The following is a 20,239-nucleotide window of genomic DNA, read 5'->3' as shown; positions in this document are numbered from 1 at the left end:
GACAGCGCCGACTTCCTGTGTACATGTATGTACATGGCAATAAATGGTTTGACAGTTGTTTTAGGGAATCAATCAATAATTATTGACACGGTGATATAATTAAAATTTGTCACTATTCACAACTCCTATTTTTATTTTTCTATTGTTCAGCTGTATTTTCGATCAGTTTTATAGGTATAAAAATCTTCTCTTGTATTAATAAACCAAACCTAAAAACATTATATAAGAACAATTGTGTTTTTAAACCGTAAGTTTTCTATTAAAACAACCATGCAAGTAAGATTTCAGCCGTAATATTACTTTAGTCACTCCACAGATTACACATCTTATATGCTGCAAACGCAGCGAATGTAATGCTACTACGTCACAGCTGCCTCGGTAATTAAGGGCTGGAATTTTTGTGTGAAGGCAGTTAGAGCAGACGAATTTTCCCCCTCGCTGTATAATGACGGTCGCTTACCATATATGTGTATTTTTCGTGTTTTGGGCTTGATTTGATTGTCCTTGGGTGAAAACAAATGTTCAATTGTGATAGCAAACCCTTTTCCCCTGAACGTTAAAAGACAGCTGACTTTGTTTTTGTCTGAAATATCAACGTTGGAGTCGTTTATATATTCGGAAATCCATATTATGGTTAATATTTATAATATAATATGGACAATGGTAAAATTCATTATCACAGTTTAAGTGCTATTCACAAATGTGTGTAAATCTACTTAGTGATGAATGAAGCATGGCAATAAATGTATGCATCTGATTCTTCATTTGTTCTGTATTCTTTGACGAGGATGAGTTTCGTTAATGATGATCACTCTCACAGATTTTTTAATAAGAGGATAGGACTTTAACTGGAGAATAGTTATAAAAAAATATATATAAGTATAGGCGGTCTGTGCACATGTGGTAAAACTGATACATCATTGATTTGCTAATCGGGACTTGGAAATCATAGTCTGTCATTTAATTGATTTTAAAATATATGGTTTTGACTGTAGTACGTCCTGACATCATAATATTATGTTGTAAACAACTTATCTTATCTTATGTTAAGTAAAACAATTATTGATAACTTCCTGAATTCCAATTGTTCAATGAACAGAATTATTCACAGCTCTGGCGTGAGACAACAATAAATTAGATGTTACCAAAGATTGTCCATTTTATGATCTTAGGCACATGTCGGCGCACTTACATGTGAGCCGTCTAGACGACTGTCTGTTTTGTAATTAAATGGCAGCTGCCATCCAGCCGAATACTTAATCTTGAGACCTATTAGTTGTCTCAGCACTACACAATCAGCAATCTAAAAAACAACAAAAAAAATCCTCATCCTAACCGACTCCCTTAGTGGACTACAAGCCCTCAAAAATATAAACACTAATAAATCAAATACTCAATAGCTCAAACAACTTAACTAGGGCAGGTAAACAAATACAGTTCATTTGGACCCCCGCCCACTTAGGAATCTTTGGAAATGAAAAGGCAGTTAAAGCAGCAAAATTATCCCTTAAACTCCCAGAAATAAGCATAAACTTACCCAGCTCAAAATCAGAAATCAAAAGTCTCACTAAACCAAAAATCAACCAAAAATGGCAAAATATATACCAAAACTTAAATAGCCAAATCAGGAAAGTACTAAAAAAAACCTTAAATAAACCCAAAATACTACAAATTCAAAGCCTTAGGTTTATACCTAATTAAAACAGGACTAATTAGTCGCATTTAAACCCCAAATAAAATAATAAAACCAAAACTACCTTATCTAACAACCACCCAACACACACAGCTCCCATTTCAAAATTGCTATATAAGCAACCCCTAGTATTGCTGAGTGCGGCTTTAAACAAACAAAGAAAGCAAACAAAAATATTTCTGAGATACTGTTAATAAAACCCGACCTGTTTTACAGAGCTTCTCTTGAAGATTTGGACAAGAAATGGCAGACGCAGAGGAAGCCCCGTTACTTCAGAAAAAGTCAAACAGGAAATCTCCAACATATGCAAACGTCACTACCTCCCTAGTCGAAAAGAAGACTGACCATCAACTGACCGGATCTTCGGAGGTCAGGGAAAATGACATATACATCCCCTACGATGGAAAAGGTTCCGACTTGAGGACGAGCTACAGTGACGGCATTGAGTCCGTATGTCTGTCGTGGGAGAACATCAACGTCCACGTGAAGATAGACAACAAGAAGTGCTGTGGGCGTAGAAGTCAAGAGGTGGAGCTAAAGCACATTCTCAAAGATGGTGAGAAGGACCCTGTGTTGATGTGTGTTAGGGTGTGTGGTGAGAACACCCTATGTTGATGTGTGCTAGGGTGTGGAGTGAGAATGACCCCGTGTTGATGTGTGTTAGGGTGTGTGGTGAGAAGGACCCTGTGTTGATGTGTGTTAGGGTGTGTTGTGGGAAGGACCCCGTGTTGGTGTGTGTTAGGGTGTGTGGTGAGAAGGACCCAATGTTGATGTGTGTTAGAGGGTGTAGTGAGAAGGACCCTGTGTTGGTGTGTGTTAGGGTGTGGAGTGAGAATGACCCTGTGTTGGTGTGTGTTAGGGTGTGTGGTGAGAAGGACCCTGTGTTGATGTGTGTTAGAGGGTGTAGTGAGAAGGACCCTGTGTTGATGTGTGTTAGGGTGTGTAGTGAGAAGGACCCTGTGTTGATGTGTGTTAGGGTGTGTGGTGAGAATGACGCCATGTTGGTGTGTGTTAGGGTGTGGAGTGAGAATGACCCCGTGTTGATGTGTGTTAGGGTGTGTGGTGAGAAGGACCCTGTGTTGATGTGTGTTAGGGTGTGTGGTGAGAAGGACCCTATGTTGATTTGTGTTAGGGTGTGTGGTGAGAATGACCCTATGTTGATTTGTGTTAGGGTGTGGAGTGAGAATGACCCCGTGTTGATGTGTGCTAGGGTGTGTGGTGAGAAGGACCCTGTGTTGATGTGTGTTAGGGTGTGTGGTGAGAAGGACCCTGTGTTGATGTGTGTTAGGGTGTGTGGTGAGAAGGACCCTGTGTTGGTGTGTGTTAGGATGTGTGGTGAGAAGGACCCTGTGTTGATGTGTGTTAGGGTGTGGAGTGAGAATGACCCTGTGTTGATGTGTGTTAGGGTGTGTGGTGAGAAGGACCCTGTGTTGATGTGTGTTAGGGTGTGGAGTGAGAATGACCCTGTGTTGGTGTGTGTTAGGATGTGTAGTGAGAAGGACCCTGTGTTGATGTGTGTTAGGGTGTGGAGTGAGAATGACCCCGTGTTGGTGTGTGTTAGGGTGTGTGGTGAGAAGGACCCTGTGTTGATGTGTGTTAGGGTGTGGAGTGAGAATGACCCCGTGTTGGTGTGTGTTAGGGTGTGTGGTGAGAAGGACCCTGTGTTGATGTGTGTTAGGGTGTGGAGTGAGAAGGACCCTGTGTTGGTGTGTGTTAGGGTGTGTGGTGAGAAGGACCCTGTGTTGATGTGTGTTAGGGTGTGGAGTGAGAATGACCCTGTGTTGGTGTGTGTTAGGGTGTGTGGTGAGAAGGACCCTGTGTTGGTGTGTGTTAGGGTGTGGAGTGAGAAGGACCCTGTGTTGATGTGTGTTAGGGTGTGTGGTGAGAATGACCCTGTGTTGGTGTGTGTTAGGGTGTGTGGTGAGAAGGACCCTGTGTTGGTGTGTGTTAGGGTGTGGAGTGAGAAGGACCCTGTGTTGATGTGTGTTAGGGTGTGTGGTGAGAATGACCCTGTGTTGGTGTGTGTTAGGGTGTGTGGTGAGAAGGACCCTGTGTTGGTGTGTGTTAGGGTGTGTGGAGAGAAGGACCCTTTGTTGGTGTGTGTTAGGGTGTGTGGAGAGAAGGACCCTGTGTTGGTGTGTGTTAGGGTGTGTGGTGAGAAGGACCCTTTGTTGGTGTGTGTTAGGGTGTGTGGAGAGAATGACCCTGTGTTGGTGTGTGTTAGGGTGTGTGGAGAGAAGGACCCTGTGTTGGTGTGTGTTAGGGTGTGTGGTGAGAATGACCCTGTGTTGGTGTGTGCTAGGGTGAATGGTAACAAACACTCTGCGTTGGTGTGTGTTAGGGTGCTAAGAGGGATGTTTGGTATGGTTTAGAGTGAGTGGCAGTATGGTGTTTTACCTTCCAGTGACATTTCTGTGCTCTATGTTCCAGTGACATTTCTGTGCTCTATGTTCCAGTGACTGGTCTGTTGAAACCTGGATCTTTGCTGGCCATTATTGGAGCAAGGTGAGTGAGTGAGTGCGTGAGTGAGTGGTTGGGTGAGTGAGTGAGTGAGTGAGTGAGTGAGTGAGTGAGTGGGTGGGTGGCTGGGTGTGTGAGTGAGTGAGTGAGTGAGTGAGTGAGTGAGTGAGTGAGTGAGTGATATTATACGCGATATTCCAGACATATCAGATCGGGGACACCAGAGAACTGGTTTCCCCATTGTCCCCAAGCGAACTTCCACGTTGTCTTAACATCGGGTAATAATCGACTATTTGCATGTTTTAATGGGGTGGTTATCAGTACAGATGGTTGTACTGGATTTTGTTTCGAGTCGGTTTTCCTGACGTTGATGCCTTTCAGAAATAAATCTATAGCTGTAGTTGTTATTTCCCAGTGGCGCCGGCAAGTCGACTCTGATGAACGCACTGGCGTGTAGGAACATCGCCCAGTACACCATGGAAGGAACTGTCAAGGTCAATGGCGTACAGGTCGACAAGGGCATCAAGAACATCTCAGCCTATGTTCAACAAGATGAGATGTTCATCGGGACCCTCACGGTCAGGGAACATCTCAAGTTCAGGGTAAGTGTGAATTGGGTTTTAACGCCGCTTTGAGCAACTTATCGCTGATAGTAAGGTATTCAAGGTTGGTGTGTTTGCGTGTGCGTGAGCGTGCGTGCTTGTGTATGCGTCTATTCGTGTGTGTGTGTGTGTGTGCGTGCATGTGTGAGTGTTTTTGCGCCTGTTCGTGTGCGTACGTGCTTGAGTGTGCGTGCTTGTGTATGCATCTGTTCGTGTGCGCGCGTGTGTGTGTGCGTGTCTGTGTGCGCCCTCAGCAGATCAAGACGAAGTAGCCTCTGTCCAACTGTATAATTGTCCATAAAAGCTAGGCTAAAATCGTTGCTTTTATAGACCCCTTTCGACACCCAGTAATGTGTCATGAAAACAATATTTAGTATCGCTTCACTAATCTCGAGTGCCTCATCGATCCTCAGGGTTAGTTGTGTTAGCGTTAGGGTAGGTTACCGCCAAGGCATCTGTGCTCAGCATATATAAATATCGACGAAGATTCTAGGTGAGGTGAGGTGAAATTGGGTTTAACGTCGCGTCCAAGATTATTGCACTTATATAGCGACGTGCATGTACGTGTGTGTGTGTGTGTGGCTGCTTGTACTAGTCCGGACTAATGCCGATTTATAGTGCTAGCACACTGAGATACCATGCCGCAGTTTAACATGAATACCCCACTCAGACACAGTATACTGACTCCGAGCCGACCAGTCCTTGTTTTAGCCCCTTAATGCCGACGCCAGACAGGGTAACAACAAGTACCATCTTTTAACGTCTTTTGGTATGACGCGGCCGGGGATCGAACCCCGGACCTTCCGCTCTCCGGGCGGATGCTCTACCACTAGACCACGGAGGCGGCACGAAGGTTCTAGACAAATATTGCATTTCAATGATTACCATCTCTCATAAAAACAACAACAACGAAAAAACTCCATTGGACTGGTGAGGCATAGTCTTCGCGCGTTCGAGTTAAAAATCAAGTTAGCTGCGTCAAATCTACATGTATTTTTATCTTTACGTTTATCTAAATGGAGGTTTCTGTTCCAGGCGCTGTTGAGGATGGACAGGCGACTGTCGAGGACGGCCCGCCTACAGAGGGTGGATGAGGTGATCGTCGAGGTATTGTTCTTACAGTTAACCACCTCTACAGACAACCGGCACTGGTTACAAAGCATCCTTTCAATGGTTTAACGTTAGGAAAAACGACAAGAATTTCGTCGGTGCAAGTTGTAGGTGTAGCAAGACAATGAGAGCGGGTTCCCGTGTAATGTGTGCCATCCATTTGTAGGAGGGACCGACGTACATCTGTGTTCTGTGATCAGATGGATGACCGGCTTGATTTAGATTGTAACGATCTGACAGATGGGTATCACTGTGGGCAAGATGGGTCTGGCCTAGATGGTTGTGATCGTTGTGATGGCAGATTGGTCTGACTTAGATTTTTGTAATTTGGCAGATTGGTCTGACCTAGATTGTTGTGATTTAGCATACGGGTCTGACTTAGATTATTGTGATTTAGCAGAAGGGTCTGACCTAGAGTGTTGTGATTTAGCTGAAGGGTCTGACCTTGAGTGTTGTGATTTAGCAGAAGGGTCTGACCTTGAGTGTTGTGATTTGGCAGATGGGTCTGACTAAGTGCGCTGAGACTAAGATTGGGACACCAGGTCTGACAAAGGGAATCTCTGGAGGCGAGATGAAGCGGCTGTCCTTTGCTTCAGAGGTAAAACCAAGATTGTCAATGAATAGATGACGTAGGTCCTGTACCTACATATGCAAGGAAGTATTCCAACTCATTGACATTCGTTGTACCTGCATGTTCAATAGAGAGCGATATTAATAGAGAGATTATGCAATTTACTGGATTCGACTATTTACCATCGGCATCGGATCCTGGCACTGGAAAGTACCGCAACTCTGCAAAATAATTTGCACTCAATCAAGCGCCGTTAATCAATCTGTGACTCGTCACTCTGGAGGCCCGTGTTCTATTCGCCACACAGTTACAATGTGCGAAGCCCATCCTTGGTCCACTGCCCTGATAGGTTGCTATATAAGTACAATAATCTTGAACGCGGCGTTAACGCGGCCATCTCACTATCTCACTCTACCATTGTCTCTCGTCCTGCTTCTTTCTGTCGTGAAGGCACACTTGGTCCACTGTCATGATAGGTCGTTATATAAGTTCAATAATCTTGAACGCGGCTTTAAATGTCACTATCTCACGCTACCATAAGTGTCGCCGAGTTTACGTGTCTCTAATTCCTGCCTCTTTCTGCCGTGAAGGTGCTGACCAATCCGCCCCTGATGTTCTGTGACGAGCCGACGTCGGGGCTGGACTCCTTCATGGCACAGAACATTGTGAAGACCTTGCAGAGCATGGCGGCCAAGGGCAGAACCATCATGTGTACTATCCATCAGCCATCGTCGGAGGTCTTCGCCATGTTCAGCCAGTGAGTTAACCTGGAAACACTACTGGGAACATCTACCCAGCCTCGCTTCCTTGTATCCCTGCCAGGGCCTAGAGCAAAACCACTCGGTTCAGAATATGTCCCTAGCACCCCATGCTTGTGTCCCTTTGGGGTCTCGGTTGAGAACAGGTCCCTAGCACCCCATGCTTGTGTCGCTTTGGGATTCGGTTCAGAATAATTCGCTTTCAACCATGCTTGTGTTCCTTTGGGGCCCGATTCAGAACAGGTCCCCAGTCAGCCATGATCATGTCCCTTTGGGGCGCGATTCAGAACAGGTCCCTAGTAAGCCATGATCATGTCCCTTTGGGGATCGATTCAGAACAGGTCCCTAGTAAGCCATGATCGTGTCCCTTTGGGGATCGGTTCAGAACAGGCCCCTAGTAAGCCATGATCGTGTCCCTTTGGGGATCGGTTCAGAACAGGCCCCTAGTAAGCCATGATCGTGTCCCTTTGGGGATCGGTTCAGAACAGGCCCCTAGTAAGCCATGATCGTGTCCCTTTGGGGATCGGTTCAGAACAGGCCCCTAGTAAGCCATGATCGTGTCCCTTTGGGGATCGGTGCAGAACAGGCCCCTAGTAAGCCATGATCGTGTCCCTTTGGGGATCGGTTCAGAACAGGTCCCTAGTAAGCCATGATCGTGTCCCTTTGGGGATCGGTTCAGAACAGGTCCCTAGTAAGCCATGATCGTGTCCCTTTGGGGATCGGTTCAGAACAGGCCCCTAGTAAGCCATGATCGTGTCCCTTTGGGGGCTCAGTTGAGGACAGGTCCCTAGTAAGCCATGATCATGTACCTTTGGGGATCGGTTCAGAACAGGCCCCCAATAAGCCATGATCGTGTCCCTTTGGGATTCGGTTCAGAATAATTCGCTTTCAACCATGCTTGTGTTCCTTTGGGGGCTCAATTCAGAACAGGTCCCTAGTAAGCCATGATCATGTACCTTTAGGATTCGGTTCAGAATAGGTTCCTAGTAAGCCATGCTTGTGCCGCAGTTGGGGCTCGGGTCAGAATACAATGTGTGAAGCCCATTTCCGGTGTCCCCCGTCGTGGTATTACTGGAATATTGCTAAAAGCGGCGTAAAACCGCACCTACTCACTCACGCACCCGCTCACTGCTCGAGTGAGTATGGTTTTACGCCGCTTATCACGGCAATATCACGGCGGGGGACACCAGAAATGGGCTTCACACTTCTTCGGCGTGACGAGCGAACGCTATAACCACTAGGCTACCCGGCCGCCCCTCTCACTGCTCGAGTACTAGGGACGTGTTGTATATTCATGGTGTTTGATGTTTCAACAACGTCACCCAATGTTCAGTGTTTACATATGTACATTTATATGTTTGACTGAAATTGAAATCGTGAAATGTGAGTTTACTTTCCAGACTGATCCAGGTTATGAAATCATCTTGACCTTGACCTGAACTTGACCTGAACTTGACCTGAACTTCGTGGCTTGTTGACCCCCACTAGTTGTACGACTGCAACTTTATTTAAATAAAAACCTTTCAATAATGGAGTCCGTGACTTATTCTTTTCGGGTTTCTGTACCAGTTACACAGTATTATCCCCTTTGTTGTCAGAGGGGTATCAAAGTAAATGATCTAGACCACCAGTTGTCAGTCCAATTTTGTTGAAGCCTCGGTGGCTGATTCGGTGAGATCGCTGTCTTACAGTATTAGCGATTAGGTGCCTCACTCTGGCAGTGTGGGTTCGAATCCCGTACGGGACTCAACCCCAAAAGGTATGAGAATCTGTACTCTACAAAGAGTGTTATCCCAAATATAACATTTGTTACTCTTTGTTTTAGGGTTCTACTTTTGGCCGAGGGCAGGACAGCATTCCTAGGGGCATCACAAGATGCTTTTGAGCTGTTTGCCAGGTAACAGGCCGACACATCTCATGTTTATGTACACTCACTGTATCCATGTTATAATGTCAATGAGAAGTTAAACTTGTATTCTACCATGAATTTAGAATTTACTCGATTCTGATTGGTCAATCAGAGGCTATTAAATCACAATAAACACCCTCTGATTGAAACAGCTGGTTTGACGGCCGCTTCACCGCGGAAGCTTAATATTCATAGAATATGAACGCTGTGCGTTCGGTTCCAAATTCAATTTTGCGCGGTTAAATCTACAGGTAACCTTGCTCGACATTGAAAACACAGTATCTCCTAATTAACATAACCATTGTTTCCATATTCAATCTGTATCCATATTTCTGTATTTTTTGGTATGTCCTTGTGATGAGTTGTCCCTTGGACACGCCAGAAACCTATGATCGTGGGTTCGAATCCTGGGTCGCCCCTATTATGTTTCTAGGTTTGTCAGCACCATACCCGTGTTCCTGGGTTTCGCCAAAAGGGTGAGACCTGCATCTGTTCGTGTTTTCCGCCCACATTAACCTGACGCACCGTGATATATCTGGAATACTGTTTAAAGCGGTATTAAACAACTCACTCAAAATCTCACTCCTTGTTGCTGCTCTTGTTTCTCCTTCTCTATATCCTTCTCCGAAAAACGTGTCACTCACTCACTCACTCACTCACTCACTCACTCACTGGTTTATTCTCATCCTGTAGCCAAGGTTTCCCCTGTCCAAGGAACTTCAACCCTGCAGACTTCTATGTGCTGACTCTTGCTATTGTCCCCGGAAAGGAGCAGGAAAGTTTCGACAAAGTCCAGGTAACACAACAGTTCAGTTTGTGTTAATGGTGTCAGGCATACATGTGAAGTAAAAACTGCCGATTGTGGGCCGGTTTAGGGTTAGGGTTAGGGTAAGAGTTGGGGTTAGGGTTAGGGTTAGGGTTAGGGTTAGGGTAAGAGTTGGGCTTAGGGTTAGGGTTAGGGTTAGGGTAAGAGTTGGGGTTAGGGTTAGGGTTGGGGTTGGGGTTGGGGTTGGGGTTAGGGTAAGAGTTAGGGTTAGTGTTAGGGTTGGGGTTAGGGTTAGCGTTAAGTTTAGGGTTAGGGTTAGTCTCCATATTTTCATCATTTGCCATGTCTATGCCAAAGGTTGCCTCAGTTGAGAGGGTTTGATTTTCTTGAAGCACACTCAAATGCCAGGGCAGATGTTTTCGATCTTTATTGGGTGTAAGCATTTGTCTTTTGTTCAGGGCAATATGATCTAATCAGATTATTGTATTTTCAAGTAAAGCCAGTGTTGTAGTATGCTTTCGGAATAGTATACGCATGCTCGTTCGGTTAACCAAAGTTTACATTTTGTCACATTTTATATAGCTATGATATAAAGGAAATACAACAGCGTTAAACACTCACTCACCCTCGGACTTGGTTGGTGATCATATAAAGTTATGATAACTAGAATGATCATTAAGTGTTGCTTGTCAAGATCCGGGGTAGAATAGGTCTGCAGCAAACCATGCTTGCCGTAAAAGGCAACCAAGCTTGTCGTAAGAGGCGACTAACGGGTCCGGTGGTCAGGCATGTCATCGTATCCTAATTGCGTGGATCGATGCTGAAGATGTCAATCACTGGATTGTTTACTCGATTATTTACATACCTCCGCTGGAATATTGCTGAGTGCGGAGTTAAACAACATGAAACTGTAACTGAAAGATTATTTGACAATCAAACCGTCACAGCTGAAGGTGAGGTGAGGTGAAATGGGGTTTTACGTCGCGTCCAAGATTATTGCACTTATATAGCGACGTGCATGTACGTGTGCGTGTGTGTGTGGCTGCTTGTAGTAGTCCGGACTGGTGCCGATTTATAGTGCTAGCTCACTGAGATACCATGCAGTTTAACAGGAATACTTCACTCAGACACAGTATACTGACTCCGAGCCGACCAGCCCTTGTTTTAGCCCCTTAATGCCGAGCGCCAGACAGGGTAACAACAAGTACCATCTTTTAACGTCTTTTGGTAAGACGCGGTCGGGGATCGAACCCCGGACCTTCCGCTTTCCGGGCGGATGCTCTACCACTAGGCCACGGAGGCGGTCCCACAGCTGAAGCTAACATAGAGTGAGTGATTCAACACCACTTTAAACAGTTTTCCATTTATATCATGGCGTGCCAGCTGGGATGTGGGGACAAATCCTGGAGTGATTCATGTTCATGGGGACAAACGCGTCACGCTGCTAACAAATCAAGGAACACTGGGGACGAATCCACAACTATTGGGACGCCAAAGGGACGCAACTCTGCACCGCAGTACCTTAGTTATTGTTTATGTCCTTCAGAGTATGTGTGACGCTTTCCGAGACAGTGAACTGACCCGCATTATGTCCACGGACATCATGGAGACTTCACAGAAACTGCGACGAGCGTCATCTGTCGTGGTAAGTGAGTGAGTGAGTGAGTTTGATTTTACGCAGCTTTTAGCAATATTCCAGCAAAATCACGGCGGGGGACACCAGAAATGGGCTTCACACATGTCGGAAATCGAACCCGGGTCTTCAGCGTGACGAGCGAACGCTTTAACCACCAGGCTACCCGACCGCCCCCGTGGTAAGTGAGACTGTATGTTGTGAAAATAATTTGAAGAAAAATTAAAACATGACATAAAATTGAAGAAAACATGTAAGCCACAATATTAGATAAGGATGTTCAAATATATAAATATTAATATTTCACGAATATATTTTTGAATTAATAATTGAACGAAACTATTGAATAAATAAACTTGAACAATAGGAACCAACATTCTTGAAAACGGAACAGCCAGTCATTGCACTCAGAACCTCCAGTGTTTGTCTCATCAGTAGTCATGATGACAATGTGATGACGTAGTGTCAGTAAAGACATGTCAATCTGAAACATCAAAGTTTTTGTTGTTCACACTGTCGACCACTGGTCTACGTCACATTTTACAGTCACAATCCCTTATTTCAGTACGGAGTAAAGCATGTCGGAGCGGACGGATTGATACATGGATGGTTGGTTTGTGTAGAGAGAGATAGTTAAAAGAGACAAACTGTATTCCAGTTTCTTGAGATAAATATGATGCCGTTTATGAACCTGGCATAAACATGATGAAATATTTCTTGGTTACAGTTTGAGGAGGCGTTCGACAACGAAGACAGGTAAGAGCATCACGCCATATACGCCATTTGGAAACTGTTTCTGTAGTTAATCGATACTGGTGATTCTCTGACGTTGACGTAAGATGCAAGAGCAGAGGCCCCCGGTGACGCAGTTGACAAGAGAAACGCTCATGAATGTACGGAGTCCCTTGGTTGTGTGCCCTCGTGGGATTCCGTGTGAGACTAGGTCCTCAGCTTCCTGTGCTTCTTGTAGGAGGCTCATAACTTGTGATGCTCGCTGACTGCATCGTCGTACGTTGATCATGGCAAGCACTGGATCACACGATGTCATTATTTACCGTTATTACAGAATAATGCCTTAAACAACAAACATTGTGGTCAAAGAAACGCAAGAATGAACGTATTCATATACACACAAGTGTACACTCATGTGCCTGTGACTTGCAACCTCATCAGAGGAGTACACAAAATACATGATCTAGATTTCCATTTAGTGGAAGCCTCGGTGGCTGAGTGGGCCAGATTGCCCACTTTGTGTGCTTGCGACTGGGTGCCTCACTTTAAGATTGTGGGTTCGAATCCTTGATGGGACTCAAACCCAAAATACTAGAATTTGTACTTTACTAAGAAAGTGTTATCTGTTTCGGCGGATAGTCTTGACTGATTATTTTCTTGCTTCGACATAAACACACTACACAACTAAGCAAAAGTGCACATATCGTATTTCAGATATGACACATCTTGGTTCAATCAGTTCTCTGTTGTGCTGTGGCGAAGCTGGATCAGTCTATTCAGGGATGTGGTCTTGTTCCGAGTCCGGGTGATGCAGACTGTGGTAAGTATCAGACAGGCCACTGTCTACCTGACACATGGATGTTGGCATATAAAAAAATAACAAAAAACAAAAACAATATAAAAACAAAAACCTTTCGATATCCAATAGCAATCCCTGCATAAAGCAGGGTCGATTGTACGATTCAGATTACATCATGAGCATGTGTTTATGAATAACTATGACATAGTGATGATATCAGGTGTTCGCGGAAAGGTGAGCGTATCCTACACCACCATGGGCACTCGTCATAAATACATACAAAGGCAAGTCAATCCTTCACCTGAAAAAAGGTTAAGCTTTACGCTAAAAGCATTATAGGAAACATGATTTACTGATTCTTATGGTGATTGCTGCGTATAGCTATTCAACTACCTATTTAACACCATGACGTCAGAAACAATATATTTTGGATGGTATAACACCGTACAAAACAAGTGTCAGAGAAAATGAAAAATCACGGTGCGTTACATGTATGTATTCTATTCCATTATTCATAATCCCCGACAGTTAACGACAAATGTATGTATTGACTTCATGTTTTGTTTGTGTTTTTTAGAATGACACAATACTTTAACTTAATCTTGACACAAGAAAAATCCGCGTTCGACACATCCTGACAGTTTTGCAACATAATTTAAACAGTAGGTGACTTTGGTTAGTTATACCTCGCAGTTACCACACTATGAACCAAAGAAGGATTTTGTCCCAATATCCATAAATAGACCTTATTCCTCAGGAAATTAAACAAGATAAGGCCATTCTTGATTTCTATTCTTGTTTTCTTGATTTCTTTGCCTTTAAATTATATTCACGTTGAAATACAATTTAGTACAAATATTGTCAAGGATGTAAATTGAAGAAAAAAAAGTTAATAACAAAAACATGCTATTTTGGAAACATGCAACATAAGGCTACGGTTTTATTCAAATGAAAATGAAATAAAAGTTAAAACAAAAAAAACAACAACTTTTAAAAAACCTGATGTTTACACATGCACAAAAGTTAAGCGCCACCATATTCATAGTCTCTTGATTTCACGTGTGGGAATCAGAAATACGAAATATGAAGATGTATGACTGAATTAGGCTTCCATAGTTTCATGAACCCAAAGTTGTCCAGATACCACAAGCGTGCTTTACGTGTTGCTGCAGTTCCCCTACCCTATAAATAGTGAAATTCAAGTTTCAGACACGTGGTTGCATTTTGCTCCTGTGTGAGATTCCCCTTCCAATAGAGGTTGAAAATCAGCCATGGTGAGGAGAAAGTTAACGAACGCTGAAAGATCGCAAGTGATAGGCATGAAAAATGCTGGCATGTCATGCAGGGCCATTGCAAGACAAATGGGTCGTCATCACAGTGTTATCACTCGTTTGATTGTCAAACATGGTCAAACCAATGATGTTAATGACAGGCATAGGTCTGGTAGGCCAAGAAAGACCTCTAACAGAGAGGATAGACGTCTTTTCAGGATAGTCAGACGAAATCCATTTGCCACTTCAACAGATTTAAGATTGCAGTGGATTACCCATCAGAGACTCTCGACGATGACCGTAAGGCGTCGCCTCAGAGCGGCTGGTTATAACGCAAGAAAACCAGTAAAACGTCCTCAACTGACTGAGAGGCACATGCGGAATCGTCTGATATGGTGTCGTGCCCGTAGTCGATGGAACTTGACCAACTGGAGAAGGATCCATTGGATCTGACGAGTGTCGAATGCTGCTACGAACTGTTGATGGTCGAATACGTGTTTGGAGGCAACTTAACATTCGTTTTGCACCAAGGAACATCCAGATGACCTTAGCAAGTGGCGGGGGGTCTGTCATGATATGAGGTTGTGTTTCCTTCGGCTGTAAACTTCCACTGGTGACAATTCGTGGAAACCTGAATGGCCAACAATACCAAGATGCCGTTCTTCGTCCAGTGGTAGTCCCTCATTTTGACAACCATCCTCTTCTGGCAAGACCTGTTTACATGGACGACAATGAGAGACCACACACATTTCGGGCAGTTTTGGCTTAATCGCGTCAAGAAGCTATTGCCACTCTTCCTTGGCCGGCCTGTAGTCCGGATCTTAATCCGATTGGGCATCTCTGGGACATTCTTGGCCGGAAAATCAGACATCGTGATCCCCCAGTTCACAATTTCGCTGGACTTAAAGCCGCACTTCATGTAGAATGGATCCGTTTGCCTCAGAGAAGCATTCAATGACTTGTAATGAGTATGAGGCGTAGGGTTGAAGCTGTGGTCAATGTCCGTGGATCGTACACACGATACTGACGTTTCTGTCTTGCAATAGACAGAAACTCCCTAGGGTGTCTATGTGACACCTGATATGGTTTGCTGATATCATGACAGTTACATGACAAAAAAAGTTTTTCAATGTTTTCTAATCCTTCAATTTCTGGTCTTCGGTAAAATTCATTTCTGCTCATATTCTTTTGGAACACAAGATAAACTTGCTTTGGGACAACTTTTTGCATCACATGAGGTTTACATATATGGCTTATAACAATCGTACATCTCGTTATAATAGTCATCATTAAGTGCCAAAAGTAACAGCTCACAAATATGGTGGGTGGCGCTTAACTTTTGTGCATGTGTATATATAAAAACATAAATAGGGTAGAAATATTTCAGAACATTTGATGTAAATAAACCCAATTTAGCCGTTCCAGTTGGCAGAGACCGACAGATTGGCCGATACTGTTGCTGTGGACTTTGTGTCAGTTGACTGGGGCTGGCCTTAGCGGTTTGTTGTGGACTCATTACAAGTCATTGAATGCTTCTCTGAGGCAAACGGATCCATTCTACTATGAGCGACCTAAGCGGTTGCTACTTACTTTGTGTCCATTGACTGAGACGGGCCTAAGCTGTTGCTATGGACTTTGTTTCAGGTAATATCCGTCATTCTTGGCCTCGTATACTTGGATCAGGAATACAACCAAGAGGGCGTCATGAACATCAACGGGGCGCTCTTCATCCTCATTACAAACGCCTCCTTCACCAACATGTTTTCAGTAGTTAATGTGAGTAGGGTATCCTAGAGTAGATAAAGGTGAGGGTATCCCAGAGTAGAGAGAGGTGAGGGTATCCTTGAGTAGAGAGAGGTGAGGGTATCCTAGAGTAGAGAGAGGTGAGGGTATCCTAGAGTAGAGAGAAGTGAGGGTCTCCTTGAGTAAAAAGAGGTGAGGGTATCCTTGAGTAGAGAGAGGTGAGGGTATCCTAGAGTAGAGAGAGGTGAGGGTATCCTAGAGTAGAGAGAGGTCGGGGTATCATTGAGTAGAGAGAGGTGAGGGTATCCTAGAGTAGAGACAGGTAGGGGTATCCTAGAGTAGAGAGAGGTCGGGGTATCCTAGAGTAGAGAGAGGTCGGGGTATCATTGAGTAGAGACAGGTAGGGGTATCCTTGAGTAGAGACAGGTAGGGGTATCCTAGAGTAGAGAGACGTGGGGTATCCTAGAGTCGAGAGAGGTGAGGGTATCTTAGAGTAGAGAGAGGTCGGGGTATCATTGAGTAGAGAGACGTGGGGTATCCTAGAGTCGAGAGAGGTCGGGGTATCATTGAGTATAGAGAGGTAGGGGTATCCTTGAGTAGAGACAGGTAGGGGTATCCTTGAGTCGAGAGAGGTGAGGGTATCTTAGAGTAGAGAGAGGTCGGGGTATCATTGAGTAGAGAGACGTGGGGTATCCTAGAGTAGAGAGAGGTTGGGTATCCTTGAGAAGAGAGAGGATGTTTATCTTTGTGTGTAGAGAGGTGAGGGCATCCCAGAGTGGAGAGAGGTGGGGGTATCCTAGAGTAGTGAGAGGTGAGAGTAATTTATATCTGTAGTATACTTATTGAAGCCTGTGTACTTTTGTTCTGTTTCAGTCGTTTCCGATAGAGATGTCAATTTTCTTGCGAGAATACGGCAGCGGACTTTACAGGGTGGATGTGTACTTCCTCGCGAAAAACATAGCCGAGGTACGTGCAATAGGACGAGTAAAGTGGCACTTAGTACAACACAGGGGAGGTACATGCACTGGTACTTACCCAAATGTTAACCAGTACAAGAAGTGACGGGGCACGACTGATGTAGCGGTAAAAGCGCTTTGTAACGGGGCACGACTGATGTAGCGGTAAAAGCGCTTTGTAACGGGGCACGACTGATGTAGCAGTAAGATCGCTTTGTAACGGAGCATGGAAGACATAGCAGTAAGATCGCTTTGTAACGGGGCACGACTGATGTAGCGGTAAAAGCGTTTTGTAACGGGGCACGACTGATGTAGCGGTAAAATCGCTTTGTAACGGGGCACGACTGATGTAGCAGTAAAAGCGCTTTGTAACGGGGCACGACTGATGTAACAGTAAGACCGCTTTGTAACGGAGCACGACTGATGTAGCGGTAAGATCGCTTTGTACAGAGCATGGAAGACGTAGCAGTATGTCGCTTTGTAACGGGGCACGGCTGATGTAGCAGTAAGATCGCTTTTTAACGGAGCATGGAAGACGTAGCAGTAAGATCGCTTTGTAACGGGGCACGACTGATGTAGCGGTAAGATCGCTTTGTAACGGGGCATGACAAATGTAGCAGTAAGATCACATATAAAGTTTAAGGGCTTTACCGTTTTTTTCTGCTTTTGTTATCACGTTAATTCGGAATGTACAATAATAAGGTCTTCAACACACAACTCAACTCCATTTTTCACTGCAGCTTCCAACATTCTTCTTTCTGCCATGGCTGTCTGTCCTTGTGCTGTACTGGATGATTGGTAGGTTCCGTGTATGGAGTGTGTGTGTAAGGTGATATTTAACACTGCTTTGAAAAATATTTAAGTTAAACACAACGTAACAATGTTAGAAAAAAGCCAAATGCAGCGCAGGCCGTTCACGTTCACCACTTGGTGAAGTCCATGGCTATGTGCTGACAACACAAGGGTCATTACCAGTGTAAACCTTCGGGTCGAACTCACTACCATCAGATTCTGGCACGACAAAGGGACGCAACCCTGCTCGGGAAAGGGAGTAGCCGTAAAACACTGAACCACCCTCAGCTACAAAACCTGTAAGACATTGCTGCGGACCTGTTAACCTCCATTACTGCATGACAACACGGAACACAATGCCACACAGTCGGTTTTGGTCCACACAATTATTATACTCGAATACTTCAGACTGTGACCACCTGAGTACAAATTTTAGCTTCTCATATTTAAGAACTTCCTTCCTCATTTGCAGGTTTATACAACGATGCAGTGACGTTTTTGATATGTTGTGGAGTCATCATTCTCGTAGCCAACGTTGCTATCTCCTTCGGTGAGTTGAAACAATGTAACTGGCAGTGTACAACTGCCACTTGTAGTTGCTGTAATTGCTGTGAGGTCGGGTACCAAGGCACCCCTCGCTGTGTAGTACTGCCATTTGTAGTTGTTGTGCTAAAAGGTACCATGGCAACCACTGGATGTGCAGTACTGTCACTTATAGTTGCTGTTGTAACGCGTACCATGACAACCATTGGATGTGTAGTACTATCACTTGTAGTTGCTGTGGTAACGGGTAGCATGGCAACCTCTGGTTGTGTAGACCTGCCACTTGTAGTTGCTGTGGTAACGGGTACCATGGCAATCACTGGATGTGTAGTACTATCACTTATAGTTGCTGTGGTAACAGGTACTGGATGTGTGGCACTGCCACTTGTAGTTGTTGTGGTAACGGGTACCATGGCAACCACTAAATGTGTAGTGCTGCCACTTGTAGATGCTGTGGTAACGTGTAACATGGCAACCACTGGATGTATAGTGCTGCCACTTGTAGATGCTGTGGTAACGGGTACCATGGCAACAACTTGATGTGTCGTGCTGCCACTTGTAGATGCTGTGGTAACGGGTACCATGGCAAGCACTGGATGTGTAGTGCTGTCACTTGTAGATACTGTGGTAACGGGTACCATGGCAAGTACTGGATGTGTAGTGCTGCCACTTGTAGATACTGTGGTAACGGGTACCATGGCAAGCACTGGATGTGTAGTGCTGCCATGTGTAGATGCTGTGGTAACGGGTACCATGACAACCACTGGATGTGTAGTGCTGCCATGTGTAGATGCTGTGGTAACGGGTACCATGACAACCACTGGATGTGTAGTGCTGCCATGTGTAGATGCTGTGGTAACGGGTACCATGACAACCTCTGGATGTGTAGTGCTGCCATGTGTAGTTGCTGTGGTAACGGGTACCATGACAACCACTGGATGTGTAGACCTGCCATGTGTAGATGATGTGGTAACGGGTACCATGTCAAGCACTGGATGTGTAGTGCTGCCATGTGTAGATGATGTGGTAACGGGTACCATGACAACCACTGGATGTGTAGTGCTGCTTTGTATCTGTCACTAAGGTCTTTCAGTTCTCATGCAATTATGGGGGGCACGGGTGGCCCAGTCGTCTAAGGCGCTGCGATTCGCTGCGCAGAGTTGCGTCCCTTGAGCACGCCAGAAACCTATGATTGTGGGTTCGAATCCCAGTTCGCCCCGATTATGTTTCTAGGTTTGTCAGCACCATACCCGTGCTCTTGGGTCTCACCGAAGTGGTAAACGTCTGTGACCTGCATCACTTCGGGCTTTCCTCCCACATTAAGCTGACGCGCCTTGATATAACTGGAATACTGTTAAAAACGGCGTTAAACCCAACTCACTCACTCACTCACTCATACAATTATGAGCAAAACAATGTGTAAGTTTCCCTGGATACTAGTATAAGGACACAATACATATTGTGTCTGGTACTAAGGTACAATGCAAATATTTCTGATGTAAAGACACACTATATAGTTTTTCCTGGTATAGATGCACTCATGTACTGGAGTCGATTGTACGATCCCGACTATATCATGAGCATGTGTTTATAAATCACTACCAAATACTGATGATACAGCTGTTTGCAAAAAAATGAGCGTATCCTGGCCCACCGGTGGCACCAGTCACAAACACATGCAAAGGCAGTTTAAATGTTCGCCTAAAAAACCCGAGGAACTTACAGCAGAAAAAGGTTGTCTGTATTCCAGGCTACCTGATATCGACAGCGTGTGGGTCAGTGGACGTCGCCATGGCTGTTACCCCTCCTCTCCTCATCCCCTTCATGTTGTTTGGTGGACTCTTCCTCAACAATGGGTAAGTTCTAACCATACCTTTGTGCCAACAATTGGTAAGATCGAA

The 20,239-nt window shown here is 44.7% G+C and overlaps 1 protein-coding gene across 1 annotated transcript in view; it reads left to right on the top strand.

Annotated features, from left to right (window-relative positions):
• The window catches only part of LOC139470229 (protein white-like), a 30,584-nt gene that overhangs the window by 3,285 nt on the left and 7,060 nt on the right, over nucleotides 1–20,239 (top strand). The window contains exons 2-17 of the mRNA XM_071252550.1: nucleotides 1,910–2,249; nucleotides 4,150–4,198; nucleotides 4,569–4,755; nucleotides 5,791–5,862; nucleotides 6,365–6,463; nucleotides 7,027–7,193; nucleotides 9,020–9,091; nucleotides 9,797–9,899; nucleotides 11,416–11,514; nucleotides 12,230–12,258; nucleotides 12,949–13,054; nucleotides 15,949–16,080; nucleotides 16,921–17,013; nucleotides 17,744–17,801; nucleotides 18,268–18,345; nucleotides 20,089–20,194. Of these exons, the coding sequence (XP_071108651.1) occupies nucleotides 1,937–2,249; nucleotides 4,150–4,198; nucleotides 4,569–4,755; nucleotides 5,791–5,862; nucleotides 6,365–6,463; nucleotides 7,027–7,193; nucleotides 9,020–9,091; nucleotides 9,797–9,899; nucleotides 11,416–11,514; nucleotides 12,230–12,258; nucleotides 12,949–13,054; nucleotides 15,949–16,080; nucleotides 16,921–17,013; nucleotides 17,744–17,801; nucleotides 18,268–18,345; nucleotides 20,089–20,194 (1,763 nt within the window). The 5' untranslated portion in view covers nucleotides 1,910–1,936. The remainder of the gene's footprint in view (nucleotides 1–1,909; nucleotides 2,250–4,149; nucleotides 4,199–4,568; nucleotides 4,756–5,790; nucleotides 5,863–6,364; nucleotides 6,464–7,026; nucleotides 7,194–9,019; nucleotides 9,092–9,796; nucleotides 9,900–11,415; nucleotides 11,515–12,229; nucleotides 12,259–12,948; nucleotides 13,055–15,948; nucleotides 16,081–16,920; nucleotides 17,014–17,743; nucleotides 17,802–18,267; nucleotides 18,346–20,088; nucleotides 20,195–20,239) is intronic.

This window comes from Haliotis cracherodii, unplaced genomic scaffold (genome assembly GCF_022045235.1).
Source record: "Haliotis cracherodii isolate W230 unplaced genomic scaffold, xgHalCrac1.p SCAF_20, whole genome shotgun sequence".
Taxonomy (NCBI): Eukaryota; Metazoa; Mollusca; class Gastropoda; order Lepetellida; family Haliotidae; genus Haliotis; species Haliotis cracherodii.
The sequence above is the reverse complement of the archived record's forward strand: the minus strand, read 5'-3'. Positions and strand labels throughout refer to the sequence as shown.